Source organism: Callorhinus ursinus, unplaced genomic scaffold, assembly GCF_003265705.2.
Source record: "Callorhinus ursinus isolate GAN/ISIS: 27379988/994484 unplaced genomic scaffold, GSC_fseal_2.0 scaffold29, whole genome shotgun sequence".
NCBI lineage: Eukaryota > Metazoa > Chordata > Mammalia > Carnivora > Otariidae > Callorhinus > Callorhinus ursinus.
In genome coordinates this window covers 5,147,604-5,165,150 of record NW_027397091.1, presented here as the reverse complement: position 1 = coordinate 5,165,150, position 17,547 = coordinate 5,147,604, and the positions used below count along the sequence as shown (strand labels likewise).

Here is a 17,547-nt window from a genome sequence, read left to right as displayed (position 1 = left end):
AAAACACCAAAGAAGAATGAAGTTTTAGTCTAGTCTCATGTTTGTCTAAGTTAAATAGGGAACATATAAAAGAATGAGGTAATTTGATTTTTTAACCAATTTTTCAATGTAGGATTCCCAGTATACATCATTTTCTAGAACTCTGTCCTCTAGGATATGATGCAAATCTATTCAATTAGACTTCACTATCATGTGTTATGTTGCAAAATACTCTGGCTTCTAGAACTTTCTTCTGGGGTCATCTCACCTAGGACCACCCCCCTCCAACTCCTCTTTTTGTTCTCACCCGTATGGATCATATGACTTCTTTCCACATGTTTCATAGTGTTTTACACACAATAGATGGCCCAAATGTTTACTGAGTAAAATTGTCAGTGAAAACTATGAGTCTATATAATTAGAGAGAGCTCAAAAGCAAGAGAAAGAGAGAGAGAGAGCATTTGGCATTTGAAAGGAAATAACTTATTTATACATGTAGAGTTTACATTGTCTAGTTTTTCTGTAACTATTTATTTCATTTATTTAACAAACAAGAATCATCTCCATGACAACTACATCAAGTAGTGCATAAACTCAGTCTTGATGGGGGCTGGGTAGGGGCAGGGCCAATTCTGGGAAATCTGGTTCTCACTATTTCACAGATCTTCATCTAGAAGTCACATGGGTAGACTGAGAGTCACCCAACCTCTTTCATTTTCCTTTGACTAGAAAGGTATAGATTATGTTTGCAGGAACATGAAATCATGGGTAGTTGGAAAGATCTTAATGAAATATTCCCCCCTTACCACCATTTTAAGAATTGCATCTTAACGAATGCAAATTGAAGTGCAAGATGTAATAATCTCTTGCTGTGGTTAAACTCTGCCCTTGGAAAACTTCAACACAAACTCCAAACAAGTATTTGAAATAGGATTTGGTCTTCTAAAACTCATGCTAATAAACAAATGGCTTTATGAGCAAAGGCATAATGCTTTTCAGAATTGTTTTAAAATTTATAAAAAATATTTTTAAACTATTCAGTGGTATTTCCATAGTAGCTTTTTGTTTCTCAAAAAACTGTAACTAGCTCTTTTCCTATATACTTTTTTTCACAACACTCTCAAAGATATTCACTCAATGTTTCCAGATTGTGCTCAAAACTGCTGCCATGCATCTAGGATTTAGTTACTAAATTCCTGTGAAATAGCAGAGTCCTGAGTCAAAAGTTCCAAGGGTTTGAGGGTAAATCTTAAGTACTTACATTTCACTTTGGTATTTTCGATTAAATATAGAAATAATATATCAATAAGATAGCAAACAGTGCTATCCCTTACTGACTATTGTAATTGTCAATCAATTAATGTATTAACTGGCAAATTAACATATATGGAATACCATAGCAATAAACTTCAAGGATTAATGAAAATATTAAGGATTCCTGAACTTTTTGCTAAGTCAGAATATTTTCACCCTCCTGTTAAGGCTACATTGTTTTTCTCTCTGGGTTAAAATAAAACATAAAACTTTGGGCAAGGTTTCATAGGCAGCTAATGAAAGGGGTTCATATCTGGTCATAAATTGTTCTTATTTTGCTTCTCAGGTTACTCATGATCTTATCTTCTAAGCAAACCATTCTGTCATTTCCCCCTACATTTCCAGCACTGCCTAAAAGAACCTGGTAAACCACCTGAAGTGATAGGAGATAAACAGTTGTATAAGTAGTGCTTACTTCAAATGAAAGGCTCTTTATAATCATAATCCTGACTAGGATGACAATTTATTGTTATAGACAAAACTCAAACAAACTTGCCAAAAGCATCCAGCAAACTAATTTCCTTCACTTACTCATCTTCTGAGTTTATACTTCCTGTATCATCAGATGAAATTAATAGTAACAGTTAATATTTACCTGAGTGTTCAGCATGTGTCAGGCTCTTTCTAAACACTCACTCAACTAATTTAATACACAAGCCAATCTTCTGTGAAACCTATTTTATGGTTTAGGACACTGATGCACAAAGAAGTTAAGAAACTTGCCACTTACATAGTAAGCAAGTCGCAGATACAAAATTAAAATCCAGGTGGTCTGATTACTAAGCCTAAGCAGCTAATAATTTTTTCATACTGCATAGGATCAGTTTATTGATAATTTTCAATTTCTGAAAACATAGGTTGTAACTACATATATTTTTATTTATTTTTTTTAACTTTTGACTTGATGTTTGGTATCATGCACACAATTAGATAACCAGAACAAACCTCCCCAGCTGCAAATATATTTTACATTGTATTAGGGCCGTATTTTAGAGAATAATTTTCCCAAACACGTTTTAAATGATAATATATTGGGCTTCTTGTTCCCAATGATGGACTGAGTACATATGTACCCTCCCATCAAACCCATGATGCCACTGAAATTGAAGTATGGAAATGCAAAAATACTTAAGTCTTATGACAGTAAAGCAAAGGAAAATGAAGGGCACATACAGTGGAGAAACTTCGAAAGATTTATGAGAGAAACAAAGTATAAGGGAATGTGTTGATAGGAGGAAAATGCAAAGAAAACCTGCCCCTCCAGATACATTCAGAAGCACCCTGGAGGAGCCAGGGAAATTTCCATAATGGATGCTGGAAAGGTGCTAGGTGTCTGGTCTGCAGGTGTGACAGAGATGGAGGATGAGAAGTAGAGAAGAAAGCCAGGGGATTCATGGGAGCTCTGTTCATGAAGCTCGTACAGCAACCAGCCATGCTGTCCTCCCTCTATCACCTGTGCAACAATGGGTGCCTTAGCATAGGAGCTGCATCCTTTCTAAAGAAATGGATGGATGGCTGGGATAACCTAGGGGTGGATAACATTTAAGATATGACATGATGCTGTTCTCAGTTCTGACATGTGAGGAGCTCCCAGTCCAGTAGCCCCTTAGTTAACATTCCTTGTCTTGTCTCACAAGGAGCTCCAAGAGTTTCTACTACAAGCAAAGACTTGGAAGGAATGAAAGTGATTTACAAAACAGTCCAGAGAGTCAAAACAGTGACCCAAATCTTTCTTCCTTAAATATAAATGGAAAATGTAGCATCATAAAGCATATCCAAAACACCAAAACATAAAAGACCAAGATAAATCTACAGAAAAGCTGATCCCAGAGGAAAGAGATAAAACAAAACAAAACAAAAAAAGAACTTTAAAAATTCCAAACGATAGATTCAGAGAAGCTGAAAGTATACCTAAATAAGAAGAACCTCCCATGAAAAGAAAATCAGAATATTAAAATAAAACAGTTCTCAAAGATTATAAACATGATTTCTGGAATTTCTGGATTTCAAGAATTAAATCTCTTGATTTAACAAGAGAGTCAATGATATTTCCCCAAATATACAAGAACAACAAGACAAATAGAAGACATGATTAAGTGAAACAGAGTCTTAAAGACCCTTTAAAATGCTTAATATCTAACTGATGGGGGCTTCAGATAGAAAAATAAAGGAAAGAGTCTCCACCCGGGCTCCACCCTGTTGGGTCTTGTGGGTCGTGTGGCCGCTAATTCGGCCTTCGGGGCCTTGAGGGGACTCGGCCCTTCAGCGCTGCTACCCCAAGCCCAGGTCTTACTGCAGGCCACCCCGGCAGTGCTCCAGCTTGCCAGAGACTATGCTGCTTAAACATCTCCTTTGTCAAAAGCAGGCGCTGCCACCGGGTGCATCGTGGCGGTCATTGGTGCAGTGGTGGATGTCCAGTTTGATGAGGGACTACCACCCATCCTAAATGCCCTGGAAGTGCAAGGCAGAGAGACCAGGCTGGTTTTGGAGGTGGCCCAGCATTTGGGTGAGAGCACAGTAAGGACTATTGCCATGGATGGTACAGAAGCCTTGGTTAGAGGCCAGAAAGTCCTGGATTCTGGTGCACCAATCAAAATTCCTGTTGGTCCTGAGACCTTGGGCAGAATCATGAACATCATCAGAGAACCTATTAATGAGAGAGGTCCCATCAAAACCAAACAATTTGCACCTATTCATGCTGAGGCCCCTGAGTTCATGGAGATGAGTGTTGAGCAGGAAATTCTGGTTACTGGTATCAAAGTCATGGATCTGCTGGCTCCCTATGCCAAGGGTGGCAAAATTGGGCTCTTTGGTGATGCTGGAGTTGGCAAGACGGTACTGATCATGGAGTTGATCAACAGTGTCCCCAAAGCCCATGGTGGTTACTCTGTGTTTGCTGGTGTTGTTGAGAGGACTCATGAAGGCAATGACTTATACCATGAAATGATTGAGTCTGGTGTTATCAACTTAAAGGATGCTACCTCCAAGGTAGCACTAGTGTACGGTCAAATGAATGAACCACCTGGTGCTCACGCCCGGGTGGCTCTGACTGGACTGACTGTTGCCCAATACTTCAGAGACCAAGAGGGTCAAGATGTATTGCTCTTTATTGATAACATCTTCTGCTTCACCCAGGCTGGCTCTGAGCTGTCTGCTTTATTGGGCAGAATCCCTTCTGCTGTGGGCTAGCAGCTTACCCTGGCCACTGATATGGGTACCATGCAGGAAAGAATTACCACCACCAAGAAGGGATCTATTACTTCTGTACAGGCTATCTATGTGCCTGCTGATGACTTGACTGCCCCTGCCCCTGCCACTACCTTTGACCATTTGGATGCTACCACTGTGCTGTCCCATGCCATTGCTGAGTTGGTCATCTATCCAGATGTGGATCTTCTGGATTCCACCTCTTGAATCATGGATTCCAACATTGTTGGAAATGGGCATTATGATGTTGCTCATGGGGTGCAAAAGATCCTAACAGGACTACAAATCTCTCCAGGACATCATTGCCATCCTGGGTATCGATGAACTTTCTGAGGAAGACAAGTTGACTGTGTCCCGTGCATGGAAAATACAGCGTTTCTTGTCTCAGCCATTCCAGGTAGCTCAGGTTTTCACAGGTCATATGGGGAAGCTGGTACCTCTGAAGGGGACCATCAAAGGATTCCAGCAGATTTGGGCAGGTGAAGGTGACCATCTCCCAGAACAGGCCTTCTATATGGTGGGACCCATTGAAGAAGCTGTGGCAAAAGCTGATAAACTGGCTGAAGAGCATTCATGAGGAGGTCCTTTTGGCAAACTAAGCACTGGTCCTCTTCTGTGCTGTGCTTCTCCTTGCCCCTAATCCAAAAATCTCGGTTTGCTCTGTAGGCCATATGAGAGCCTTGTTTGAAGATATTGTCTGTCTGAAGAGTATTTAAGGTTTCCAATAAAATGTAGATCCCTCAAAAAAAAAAAAAAAGGAAAGAGGCAGGGAAGAAATTGTTAGACAGTGTTTGAATGCTGGAGACCTAAGTCATTAGATGGAGGAAACAAATTGTAATTTATTACATCCTTTATGAAATTTCGGGGGGGAATGGGTATTAAGAGGGAAACAAACATAAAACAGGTTACTTACAAAGAATGGGAATCAAACTGGCATCAGTCTTCTTGTCAGCAACAAGGGGCACTAGAAGATAGTGGAACAATGTCTTTGAGGTTTTAAGGAAAAGGATTTTCAACCTAGAATATTATACCTAATCCAATCACCAAAGACAAAAGAAGTTATTTAGGTGCTCTGTAAGTTTACCTCGCATGGATCCCTTTTTAGGAGCTTACAAAGGAATGGATGTACTACACACAAATGAAAACCTAAACCAAATGAAGTCATAAATTAGACTTCAAGAGATTCAACCCTCAGAGAGTAGTAGCAATCCTTAGGATGAAGGTCAGCAGTCAAACTTGAGAGTAATCAGAGCAGGATAGAGAAAATAAAAGGCTCAGGGGGGATGTCTCCAGAGGGAAAATAAGATGATTTACATAGGTTGGATAGGATAATTAGAAAGTTTGAAGAACTTGAGGATACTCTTTTTTAAAAAAATGATTTATTTGAGAGATAGTGTGTGCTCTTGAGTGCAGAGGGGAGGGGCAGAGTGAGGGAGAAAAAGTCTCAAGTAAACTCCTCACTGAGTGTGGAGCCTGACTTGGGGCTCAGTCTCACACCTCGAGATCACAACCCATGCTGAAACCAAGAGTCAGTCGCTCAAACAACTGCACCACCCAGGCCCTCTAGAATTTGAGGATTGTCTTAAGGCTCATGATAATTGGAGAAAAAAGGGGAAAAAATGTAATTAGAAATCCAGGAAAATAAAGCTGTGAAATAAAACATGTATGGTCCAAATATGAAGCAATATTAAAATTTAAAATATGAATGAATCAATAGGATCAGAAAAAAAAATCTATCAACCTTGGTACTAGGGCCTTTTCCCTTTGGGTGACTCAGAAGTTTCCAATGGCACCTCACAATCTGCAATTCATGCTTGAATTAAAACAGATAGCCAAAACAGTGTCATAGAAACATTAGATTGTATATTTAATATGAAATAAATATAGATTATCAATCACATATTGAGTATATAACAAAATGCATAACACAGCACAGGCTTAGAGGTGAACAGATAACATACAAATTAATTAGTTGGGAAACACTGGCAATTCGTGTAGCAGAACACCTTTCATACTACTTCATTGTATCTTGTGGCTCATCAGAGCATTCCTTAAAGGTGAACCCTAACAAGAACAACAACACAATTACATGATGTCTAGGTCAGCACTAGCCGCCGTTACAAAATGCCATAGACTATGTGGCTTACACAGCAGACATTTCTTTTCTCATAGTTCTGGAGACTGGAAGTCTGAGATTAGGGTTCCAGCCTGGTCAGTTTCTGGTGTGAGCTCTTCCCTTTGGTTCTGGAGGCTGCCTTTTCCCTGTGCACTTACATGACCTGTTCTTTGTGTGAGTGGGGCTTGGGGGAGGGGGCCAGCAAGCTCCCCGATGTTTTCTTATAAGGGCACCAATACCCTCATGAAAGCCCCACTCTCAGGACCTCATCAAACCCTACTGATTTTCCAAAGGCACCATCTCCATATATTATCACATTGGAGGTTAGGGGTTCAACATATGAACTTTGCGGGGGATCACAGACATTCAGTCCATAAAACATGAGTTTAACATTTTCATCTACCTATAATTTTGTTTTTTATTTTTTATTTTTTTTAAAGATTTTATTTATTTGAGAGAGAGAGAAAGAGTGAGCCAGAGAGAGAGCACAAGTGGAGGGGAGGGGCAGAGGGAGAAGCAGACTCCCCACTGAGCAGGGAGCCTGATGCGGGGCTCGATCCCAGGACCCTGGGATCATGACCTGAGCCGAAGGCAGACGCTTAACTGACTGAGCCACTCAGGCACCCCATCTACCTATAATTTTCGAAGAAAAATAATACTAGCATCATTTTTTTTAATGGGGATATTTAAAAAACTAACATTCAATAAAACACAGCTTGGAAAAATGGAGTTTTAGAATAAAATTTTAAAATACTCAGAATTACAGATTCTTTTATGAGTCTTTTTTATTATTCTTAGATATGCCCTTGATTTCCACTGCTGAATTTATGAATATATACAATGTCCTATATCCGTCTGATTACATCACCTAAATCTGATTTTCACCACATTAGACCAAGTATTTTTGAGTGTTAAATTAGAGAACCAGTGTTACTTTCCTGATTCTGTTAGCGAATGGTTTATTATTGGAAGCATGCTGAAAATAAGAGTTTAAAATATAAAATATAAAAAATGAGGGAGAAATTGATTTGAGAGAATGTTAATCTTATTTATTTATTTATTTATTTATTTATTTATTTATTTATTTTAAGATTTTATTTATTTGAGAGAATGAGAGAGAGAAGCAGACTCTCGATGAGCAGGGAGCCGGATGCAGGGTTCAATCCCAGGACCCTGAGATCCTGACCCAAGCCGAAGGTGACACTTAACCAACTGAGCCACCCAGGCACCCCTAATCTATTTTAAAACTATATTTTCAGAAGTTTGATATATTTTGAAGCATGATTAAGACATAGCATATAATTTTAATTTTTGTTTATTTTTATATACTTCAATGGGCAAAATACATTTAATTATAGAACAATATAACTTAATAATTGAAGATATAACTTTGTATTAAAGAATGTTTTTGGAATAGTCTTGTTCCCTCCATGTTATACTTCATGTGCTTGCCACTTATGTATTCTTTTATGCTCTCCAAATTGCAGAGGAATAATTCTGCTAAATGTTAAATGGTATGACCTTATTAATAACAATAAAAATACTTAGCAGGAGTACTTCCACATGAGAATAAATAAATTTTAACTGCATGTCAATTCGCTGTCTATTGAAAATTTTATGTCATGATGCAATTGTTAGAGGTGCTAACATTTTGGCCAAGGAAACTGTCACTACTATTCTAGATCTAACTGTTGGTGTATTTCTATGCTAAAGGTTCTGAGCAAGATATAGATGTGTGAGGTCAGGCTCCTTTTGACTGGGACCTTTCACCTTCTAAACCCAAGCCTTCTGTTAAGTTGTCTTTTTTCATACAATGGCGGTCTTGCTCTTTTCAGGTGATGACGCCCGGCAGGCAGTTAAACATGGCTTGAATGGGATCTTGGTGTCGAATCACGGGGCTCGACAACTTGATGGGGTGCCAGCCACTGTGAGTTTCAGCAAATGCTGAGATTTCCCTTTGGAGTTCTCATTTCCATCACAGTTTGGACTATCTCTGTGTCTGGCTCTTTTCTGTGTATTTTGTGTGTGAGACCATTCAAGGCAAAATGTGTGCGAACAGATGAGATCTTGGATTTTAAATTTAGTGGCATATATCTACCTAGATTAGATCATTAATTCATCTAATACATTTATTTGTAAGCTTATAAAAGTCACTATTAAATAATAAGTCCTTTGTGGGCAGGGATTATTCTTGTATTCATAGGTACTCTGAAAGTTATAATGTAAATTAGAGTATGAAAGAAATGATTACATCATGGGAGTCCAAAGAAGAGGAGCTAACAGACAATTGTAATTATAAAAGGCTTGGGTGGAGTTTGAGATCATTGGTACAAGAAGTCGGGCGGAGAGGAAGACTGAAATTTCTTGTGGATGTGGGAGTTAAGAAGCTGCAGAGAGAGGGTTGGTGGGTGGGGGAAAGGAAGAGTATCATCTGGGGAACTTTAACGAATCCTGATGCACAGGCTGCACAATAGATCAACTCATCAGAGTATCTGGGGGCAGGGGGCAGAGGCACCATTTTTTTTTTTAAAGCTACCCATGAGATTCCAATGTGCATTTGTGGTTTTTTAGACACTGTACACACTGTACCAGACAAATCTGAATCCAGAGTCTAGATATAAAAGTAAACCAAACTGGCTTGAAGAGCTGTGGGACTGAGTTAAAACTGTGGAGGAGAGCAATTAGCTCCAAGAGGGTTATCAGATGTTATCAGAGTCGTTCAGTCATAGTTATTATATGGATGGCTTTAACTGGGATGACCAATGAATTTATTCAAACGACCGGAAGTACAGTAGGACAAATAGTTTTGTCAAGTAGTAGTGGATTACTCTTTCATTGAACCAGCAGGTTGATTTCGATAAATCCATAGACCAGTCATGTGGGTCTTAGGACAGACTAAACGACTACAGGGGAATACTGGGATGCCATCCATATTTGTACTCACAGTTTTTCCTAAAGCGCTAATGGTAGGAATGAACCTCACCTTTGCACACTGTAGGATCACAGAGTCAAGAATCAAATCACAAAACTGGGAGTTTTCAGTCCTTCCCAATTCAGCTTTACTTACAGAGACCCGTCTTCTTCGGTGATACTAAGTGCTGCCTGCAGGTAAAGAGAGGTGGAGAATGAAGACCTCCTCTGGGCAGAGAGGAGAAGTTTGTCACAGCTTGAGGCTCTTTTGCAGATTTACGCCTCTCGTGCATGAAGACATAGACTTAATGTGCCAGCCAAATTAAGTTTGTTTTCAAAAAATAAAATCTAAATCTACTGAAATCAAATCTAACTAGATTTTAAGGGGAAAATATCTAAATGGTGTGGTTTATTTCCCTCTGGCCAAGGGGATATGGAAACTTATCTAAAAGGGCTTTTTGAGCTGTGGTCTCAGAGACTGTTTTAAAAAAAACAATGACACTCCCCTTTGCATGCTTTGTGAAGAGAGGAGATGCTTGCTTGGGTTTTGCCTCAAGCTTTAGAGCATATTTGAGGCCCACGATGGTGAGAGAAATGTGAGATTAGATTCGACTTACAGTGAAGATATTTTTCCCTCAGTATGTAGGTTTTGAGATGCTTTTAACTAAAGCGTCTCTGGCTTTATCTTCTTTGTCTATGTTCAATTGCTTTGATTTGAAAACTTTTTTTTTTTTTTTGAGAGAGAGAGAGAGCTGGTCGGGAGGGGGCAGAGGAAGAGGGAGAGAGAGAATGTTAAGCAGTAAGCAGACACAGGGCACAATCTCACGACCCTGAGATCAGGGCCTGAGTTGAAATCAAAAAGTCAGACACTTAACCAACTGAGCCACCCAGGTGCCCTGCTTTGGTTTGAGACCTTTAAAGGGTTCCATGCCCAAAACATGAGCAATCGGGAGTATACCGATGGATGTTATGGGAAGATAGAAAGGTGGACGCTCCCTGTGAGTAGTTTTGTGGGACAGGGAACATCCTGGAAGAGTGTGACTTGAGCAGGAATGGGAAAAGTCTCCTTGTGAGTCACAACCTTGTGGGATTCTTGTTGGCTCCCTTAGACCTTCTTGCACGGTGGCTTGAATATACAGGCTGCTAAGTCAGTGAATGGATGGATGAGTTAGCCAGTTTATCGGGATCGTAGTGTATTTTCCTGTAGATTAACCCCACGGGAGGTGAGCCCACAATTAGTTGTCTAAAGAATCACGAAGGAAAGAAAAACCAAAATGAATGGTCTTTCAGATGTGTAGCAAGCTGGAAAGAGGAAATGTAACAGTTGTAAAATAGTGGATTTGTCTACTGTATTTATTTATTTAATCTCCTCTGATCAGAATTATTCTCTGAAATATACACCCAGTGAAACTGCAGTTATGGAAAGAAAGAGGGGGAGGATAGAAATGCTCAGCAATGGATAGAACATCCTTGTCCACAGACACCAAAAGCACCAATCGGGGTTCCATTTTATAGCCCGGAATTCACATTTTAAGTATCCTTATTAGCTTCCTCTTAGGCCAGGTTGGGCATTGGAAATATCGTAAACAGACTTGATTTGCCTGACTTTGAAAATGTGTATTGAACCCAAGCTAGCTAATATTTTTCTTTGGTTTTGGTTTCAAATGGGGAAATATGCTTAATTATGGCTTGCATCATCTCTTGGAAATTATAGCATTTATATGTTGATGTAACTTGCCTGAATGTAAAAGGAGGACTATGTATAGGTAAAGGGACATATGTAAATGGATCCAAAGCATGTTTGGCAAGGCAGAGAAGCCAAAAGGAAAAGGGGAAAATCACATTACCTGCCAAACACTTAGGGGCTGTGCGCCAAAAGTTGCCTTCACTTCCTCCAAATCTGTAGCTGGGTTTGGTCTTCAGCCTTTTACATAAAACTCTTTTTAAGTTGAGCCTCTACAATTTTGGGGGAGAAGTTGGAAAGCCTTTGAGTGGTTTCAGCACTAATTATGTCTAGAAAAACTGCACTCAAATGCGTGGTCGCTTCTTCAGCATGCATTTTAAATGGGGATTGGACTTCATTTTATGCTCAAATATTTGGGAATGAACGTGGGTAATTTCTACAGCTTTTGACCTTCAGGTCATGTTGTGAATTATTTCCATTCTCGAGTGCAAAGATTTACACAAAATATACAACTCTATCAGTTATTAGCTGTTAACTGTATTGGTTATTTGCCAACTCTATTAGCTATTGCCACATGATGCTATGAAATAGCAGATTCCAAACTCAGTGATTTAAATCAAGTCATTTATTCCCATGAAACTTTGTGTCAATTGGTGGGGGGTGGAATGGGGGGGCACTCTGCTGATCTGGACTTGGTACTGGTTAGGTGGCTGTGCTCCGAGTTTCGAGTCCAGCTGGGCTTAGCTGAGCTAACGCTGCTTCCTGAATTCCTGAGTGTTTATCCTGGGGCCCCAGCTATATGGAAAGCAGTGCCCAGAGGGTACTTCTCTCATGGCAAGTGGCACAGGTGCCAGAGAAAGTTGACATGCATGAGGTCATTTAAGGTCTGTGCCCCGAAATGGCACTCTGCCACCTCTGCTCACATGTTATTGGCCCAAGTAAGTTGCAAGGCCAAGGCCAATGTCAAGGAGCAGGCCAGTGCACTCTGTTTCCTTTATCAGGAGACACTGCAAAGGTGCCTTGGAAAAAAGAGTGGTTTCAGAGTGGTGTGAAGGATCAGGAACCGTATTGCGGTCCACCAGTTCAACCTGCATGAGTCTCTTGTATTCTCTGGTGCTGATACAAGCCCATCATCAATTGTCAATCAAGACAAGGACCTTCAAGGTGCCTGTGGTCATAGTCCTTTGAAAGCAAGAAAGATATTTGCATTGAGAGTTCTCTAATATATGGTTGGATGCAAAAGATGTTGGTGGGGGAAATCAGAGAGTAGGATTTTCATTGCTAGCCCTGCTTGCATTTTTATACACCACTGCTTCCACCATCAATTAAGTATTAATTTTAACAAATGATTTTCAATGGGTAAATAACGTACAGAATAATTTATATGAGCAAGATACTTCTATGCATTTTATAAAGCATAGCTATAAAAGGTCATTATGTGTATTAAAATTTTGTTTATATATTTTTTTAAATCATGATCTTTGAATTTGAAATCAGGAATGGAAAAAAAAAGTCTTGAACTTCGAAATAAAAATAAGCCACTCAACTCCAAATTTAGTAGGTGTTTTGGGTACTGACATTTGCACCCTTTTTCTTCCAGGAGGGAATAATTGTACTGTTGATTCCAAACCTGCTTAGCTTCTTTCACGCTAAACCCTCGTCAGATGGTCAATGGCCATGGGGGCTGAGCTGGGTAACACTTCAACATGCATAGCCTCACATGATTGACCTCTCCTCCCTGCAGATTGATGCTCTGCCGGAAATTGTGGAAGCTGTGGAAGGGAAGGTAGAAGTCTTCCTGGATGGGGGTGTTCGGAAAGGCACTGATGTTCTGAAAGCTCTAGCCTTGGGAGCCAAAGCTGTGTTTGTGGGGAGACCGATCATCTGGGGCTTGGCTTCCCAGGTAATTGGAGGACAACGAAATAAATAAACCAGAACAACAGTGAGATAAACGCATGAATCAAGTCAGACCGACTTACTCCAAAGATCTGTATCTTTTACTTGCTTAGGGAGAGAAAGGTGTTCAAGATGTCCTTGAGATACTAAAGGAAGAATTCCGATTGGCCTTGGCTCTGAGTGGTAAGACTTGCCATTCTCCTTCCCAACTTTTCTTCTTGTGCACTCCTTGGTGGAGAGCAGTAAACTCGAGGGGGAAGAAGATGGAGTCATTTGGGCTGTAATGAAATTTGAAGTTGGCTCCGTGTTTACACCTCTAGGACAGAGCACTCTCTGGACAAAGGGAGTCCACAGCCTGGAACAGTCGCTTTGCCTCTGTCTTTGACAGTCTCATCAGGGCTGTTTGGGCGAGTGTGAGTACTTGAAGGGCGAACGCTCTCCTCTACTCCTCCTCGTCTCATAACACATGAGCAAAAATTCTAGCTGGCTAGTCAACACCTCCACTGGCGTGTCCAAATGAAACTGCTAACTTTCCCTATTGAACCTGCTCCATCTGCAGACTCTCCAGTCTCAGTTCTTGATAGTACCGTTGTTTCAAAAATCTTGAGTCACTTTTGACTCCTCATTTCCCTCACACATTGACAGGAGCTCTATTCACATTTTCAGGAGCTCTATCTGCAAAATGTGATCAGAACCTGAGCTCACTCGCTACTCCAATAGGTTCTCTGTGTTTTTTCCTAATCAGAGCCTCTCTCCCCTTGGGCATTGCTGGTCTGTCTGTCCACCTTGCCCCCTTCTCCCTCCCAGCCTGTTCTACACGGCCAACATTCTCCAAGTTTTCACTGAAATCATATTTTCTCAAAGGGTGCCATCCTGACCACCTTATTTAAAAAATGGCAATCCATCCTCCATGCATCCACTGAGCTGCCAGTTTTCTTTTCTTCCTTTTTTTTTTTTTTAAAGATTTTATTTATTTATTTGAGAGAGAGCGAGTGAGAGAGAACACAAGCAGGGAGGAGAGGCAGAAGCAGACTCCCCGCTGAGCAGGGAGCCGACGCAGGGCTCGATCCCAGGACCCTGAGATCATGACCCGAGCTGAAGGCAGATGCTTAACCAACTGAGCCACCCAGGTGCCCCTCAGCTGCCAGTTTTCTCTCCCTGTGACTACCTCATTCTTCTCCCATGGCACCCATTACCTATACATCATCCATCATATGATTTACTTCTTAAATTACTTGCATTACATATTCTCTTTTCCTCTGGAGATATAAGAAGCATGAGGCAGGGATCTTTGCTGTCTTCAATGCAGTATTTCCAGTGTTTAGAGCAGCGCCCAGCACACAAATAGTATTTGTCGGAGAAATGAGTAAAATATAAGCGCCATTATTACTAGTTACTGTTTTGAATTTGACTCAGAATGGACCTCTGGATGCAAAGAATGCCTTTGAGTCAATTATCCACTTCTGAAGGTAATGAGGGTTTCCTTTTCTGTAATCCATATCACCCAGACGGTCCTTGTAGATAGAATTCCCAAGATCAATTGTCTACTGCTACCGCGCTGAGCCTGTGTGGACACAGCCTCAGGGAGAGAAGAATGCCATTCTGTGAATCCTCACTATGCATTTTAATTTGCTACAGACATATCCTAAAAGAGAGCTTTCAGCCGCTGACTCTCTATTAAATGTGGCAGAAAGAATATACTCTTTGTGTTAATAAAAATATGTGCCAGTCATTTTGTGTTAAGGACTGTTTAGGTAATAAAAGTGGTCTCATGCCACATAAGATTTGGCAAGCTTACCTTGAATCATAAACCTTGCATTTGTCAAGTTTTACATTCCTTGGGAAAACGATTACCTGCCTGATTATTATTGCATTCATTTCATATTAAATGTATGCATTATTTTTTCAGGGTGCCAGAATGTGAAAGTCATCGACAAGACATTGGTGAGGAAAAACCCTTCGGCCGTTTCCAAGATCTGACAGTGCACAATATTTTCCCATCTGTATTATTTTTTTTTTCTCGGCATGTATTACTTGACAAAGAGACACTGTGCAGAGAGTGACCACAGTCTGCAATACCCCACTTCAACACAAAGGGTGTCGTTCTTCTCCAACAAAATAGCAATCCCTTTGAGCTCATTGCTTTTGACTTTTCAATGGGTGTCCTAGGAACCTTTTAGAAAGAAATGGACTTGCATCCTGGAAATATATTAACTGTTAAAAAGAAAACATTGAAAATGTGTTTAGACAACGTCATCCCCTGGCAGGCTAAAGTGCTGAAAAACAAAAGATAGCCTTTGGTAAAATGGGAGGTAGCTATCCCTGAGGTAAAAAGATAATGATCTCACTGTTTATTAATCTGCATTGTGTTTAGATATCCTTAAAGCAGTGTTCCTAAATTGTAAGCTAGGGTTCAAAAGGTTGGACATGCCTAGAGAAACAGGAGATTTAGATTCCCAATGCTGAGGAGTCAGCTCTTGATAGAATTGGGACGAGTTGGTGGTAACTGGTGACTTTCTAGATACTTTTTAACACCCTGACTTAGGCTACTTCTTTGAATGTAGGTTTCTGTTCCCATCTTTAGTGTCTGCATCTATCTGCATATTTTATGATACACATATTACTTCTTAATCAGAAACAAATAAAGCATTTTTGAAAAGAATATATCTGGTCCATTTGTAACAATATGAAATTCAACCATTTTAATCTCTGAACCCTAGTCACTGCCCTGTTGCTCATTAATTCTCTTATACCTTCTAGCTCTTCTTTATTCTGTTGCTTTCTTTCCACTCATGGTCATATGCAGAGCCAGCTACATGATTTGTGAGGATCGTGCCAAATGAAAATGTGGGCCACTTGTTCAAAAAGCAGGAAAAAGTCCTTTCCTTCCTTCCACGGTTTTTCTCTTAACTTGTCATGGTATCTTTTATTTGCTATTTAATGTCATGTTTCCTTGGGCATGAGGATACTCACAGAGCAGGACGGGTGCTTGACCACCATCCTGTGATATGCCCTGCTTCTTCTGCGCCTGCGCCCAGGTCCCCGTCAGGAGTGGACAGCGGTGCCCATCACTGGCTGATGGGTGAGACAAGCCAAGGACTCATTCAGGGGAGGTGGGCAGATGGCAGGAGACGAGACATTGTATGATTCTAGGCTCCACGCCCCTAGCACATGTTTCATTGTCCCTTGCCTTTGACTCATAAAATGCAAACTCAAAGATAAAATTATTGAGAATTTCAATCCAACAACCACAGAGCATGAAACGCAAGTGTGAGGCCCCCTTCTGAGTGTAGAATCCTATGCAACCATATTGGTAGTGTGCATGTGAAGCCCCGGTCATGTGACTTAAATTTATTCCCCAAACTGGGCATTTGGCAGATTGGAGGTGAACTTGGTAGCCAACATAATTTTGAAATTTACGTATTACCATCTCCCTGGTTGTTCAACCACTGTGAAATATTAAATGAAACAATTGAGAGAATCACTACCTAAAAATATGATTGTTAGGTTATGTTTTATTGTTTTTTTACAATGTTTTATTATTCTCAGATCTCTCTCTCCCTCCCTCCCTCTTTCCTTTTCCTTAAATGCTAGGCCTTTCCTAAATGCTATGATGTACACAAACATAGTGCTTTCTTTCTAAAATTATTAATTTAGCCTGATAACAAAGAAACACTTAATCTGATAAAAAGGAATAATTATCCTTCAAAATTTCTCCAAATGTGAAGAAGGTGGGGCATATCATATCATGTAACTGTGTAATGTACTTGCAATTAATGTTAATCAATTAATAAGTATGTAATAAACACCTCTTTGATTCCCCCAACTGATTCAGAAATGTCTTTTCTGTTGGCAAAAATGTCTACTTTGACTACATCATAGTATGTGGTTGGGTGGTGAAAAAGAAAAGTTGATAACTTTCCCAGCAAGTGGACATCCACGTGTTTTAAGTTTTATGCAAGTTATGTGAGATGGGATTAGTGCTCTTAATTTGTGAGTTTCTGAACACTTTTATGACCCCTAGAGCCATGCTACCTACTTGAATGTAGCTTTTCAGTTTTTCTTCAGAATTGTAATATCACTGAAGCTTCTGTGATATACATTATTTCCATCATCAGAAAGATATAAAGTTGTTTTCATTTTTCTTTGAGTGTGTCTCCAGTCCAGTTGTAATAATCCTAAAACTAAAGCTATCTGATGGCTAAGACAGAAATGGGGCACATTGGTTGCACATCTCTTTCTGAAGATTTGTTACTTGAACTTGATAGAAGTTTTCTGAGGGAGCCAATTGACTTTTCTGTTGCTGAGTTTTCTGCAATATGTTGAGGAAGGGGTAAAAGGGAATGGATAGTTTAATATAGGCCAACTCTGCTTTTCTGGGATGTTATTGAATGTATATATTGCTCTAGAGTGGTGCTTCTCAAACTATCACCCAGAGGAC

At 40.0% G+C, this 17,547-nt stretch overlaps 1 protein-coding gene and 1 pseudogene across 1 annotated transcript in view; both read left to right on the top strand.

The window, feature by feature from the left end:
* Positions 1-16,926, top strand: part of HAO1 (hydroxyacid oxidase 1) — a 50,450-nt gene extending 33,524 nt beyond the window's left edge. The window contains exons 5-8 of the mRNA XM_025876183.2: positions 8,452-8,543; positions 12,955-13,113; positions 13,220-13,289; positions 15,016-16,926. Of these exons, the coding sequence (XP_025731968.1) occupies positions 8,452-8,543; positions 12,955-13,113; positions 13,220-13,289; positions 15,016-15,086 (392 nt within the window). The 3' untranslated portion in view covers positions 15,087-16,926. The remainder of the gene's footprint in view (positions 1-8,451; positions 8,544-12,954; positions 13,114-13,219; positions 13,290-15,015) is intronic.
* On the top strand, positions 3,494-5,251 carry LOC112827523 (ATP synthase F(1) complex subunit beta, mitochondrial pseudogene; annotated as a pseudogene).
* Positions 16,927-17,547: the final 621 nt, after the last annotated feature.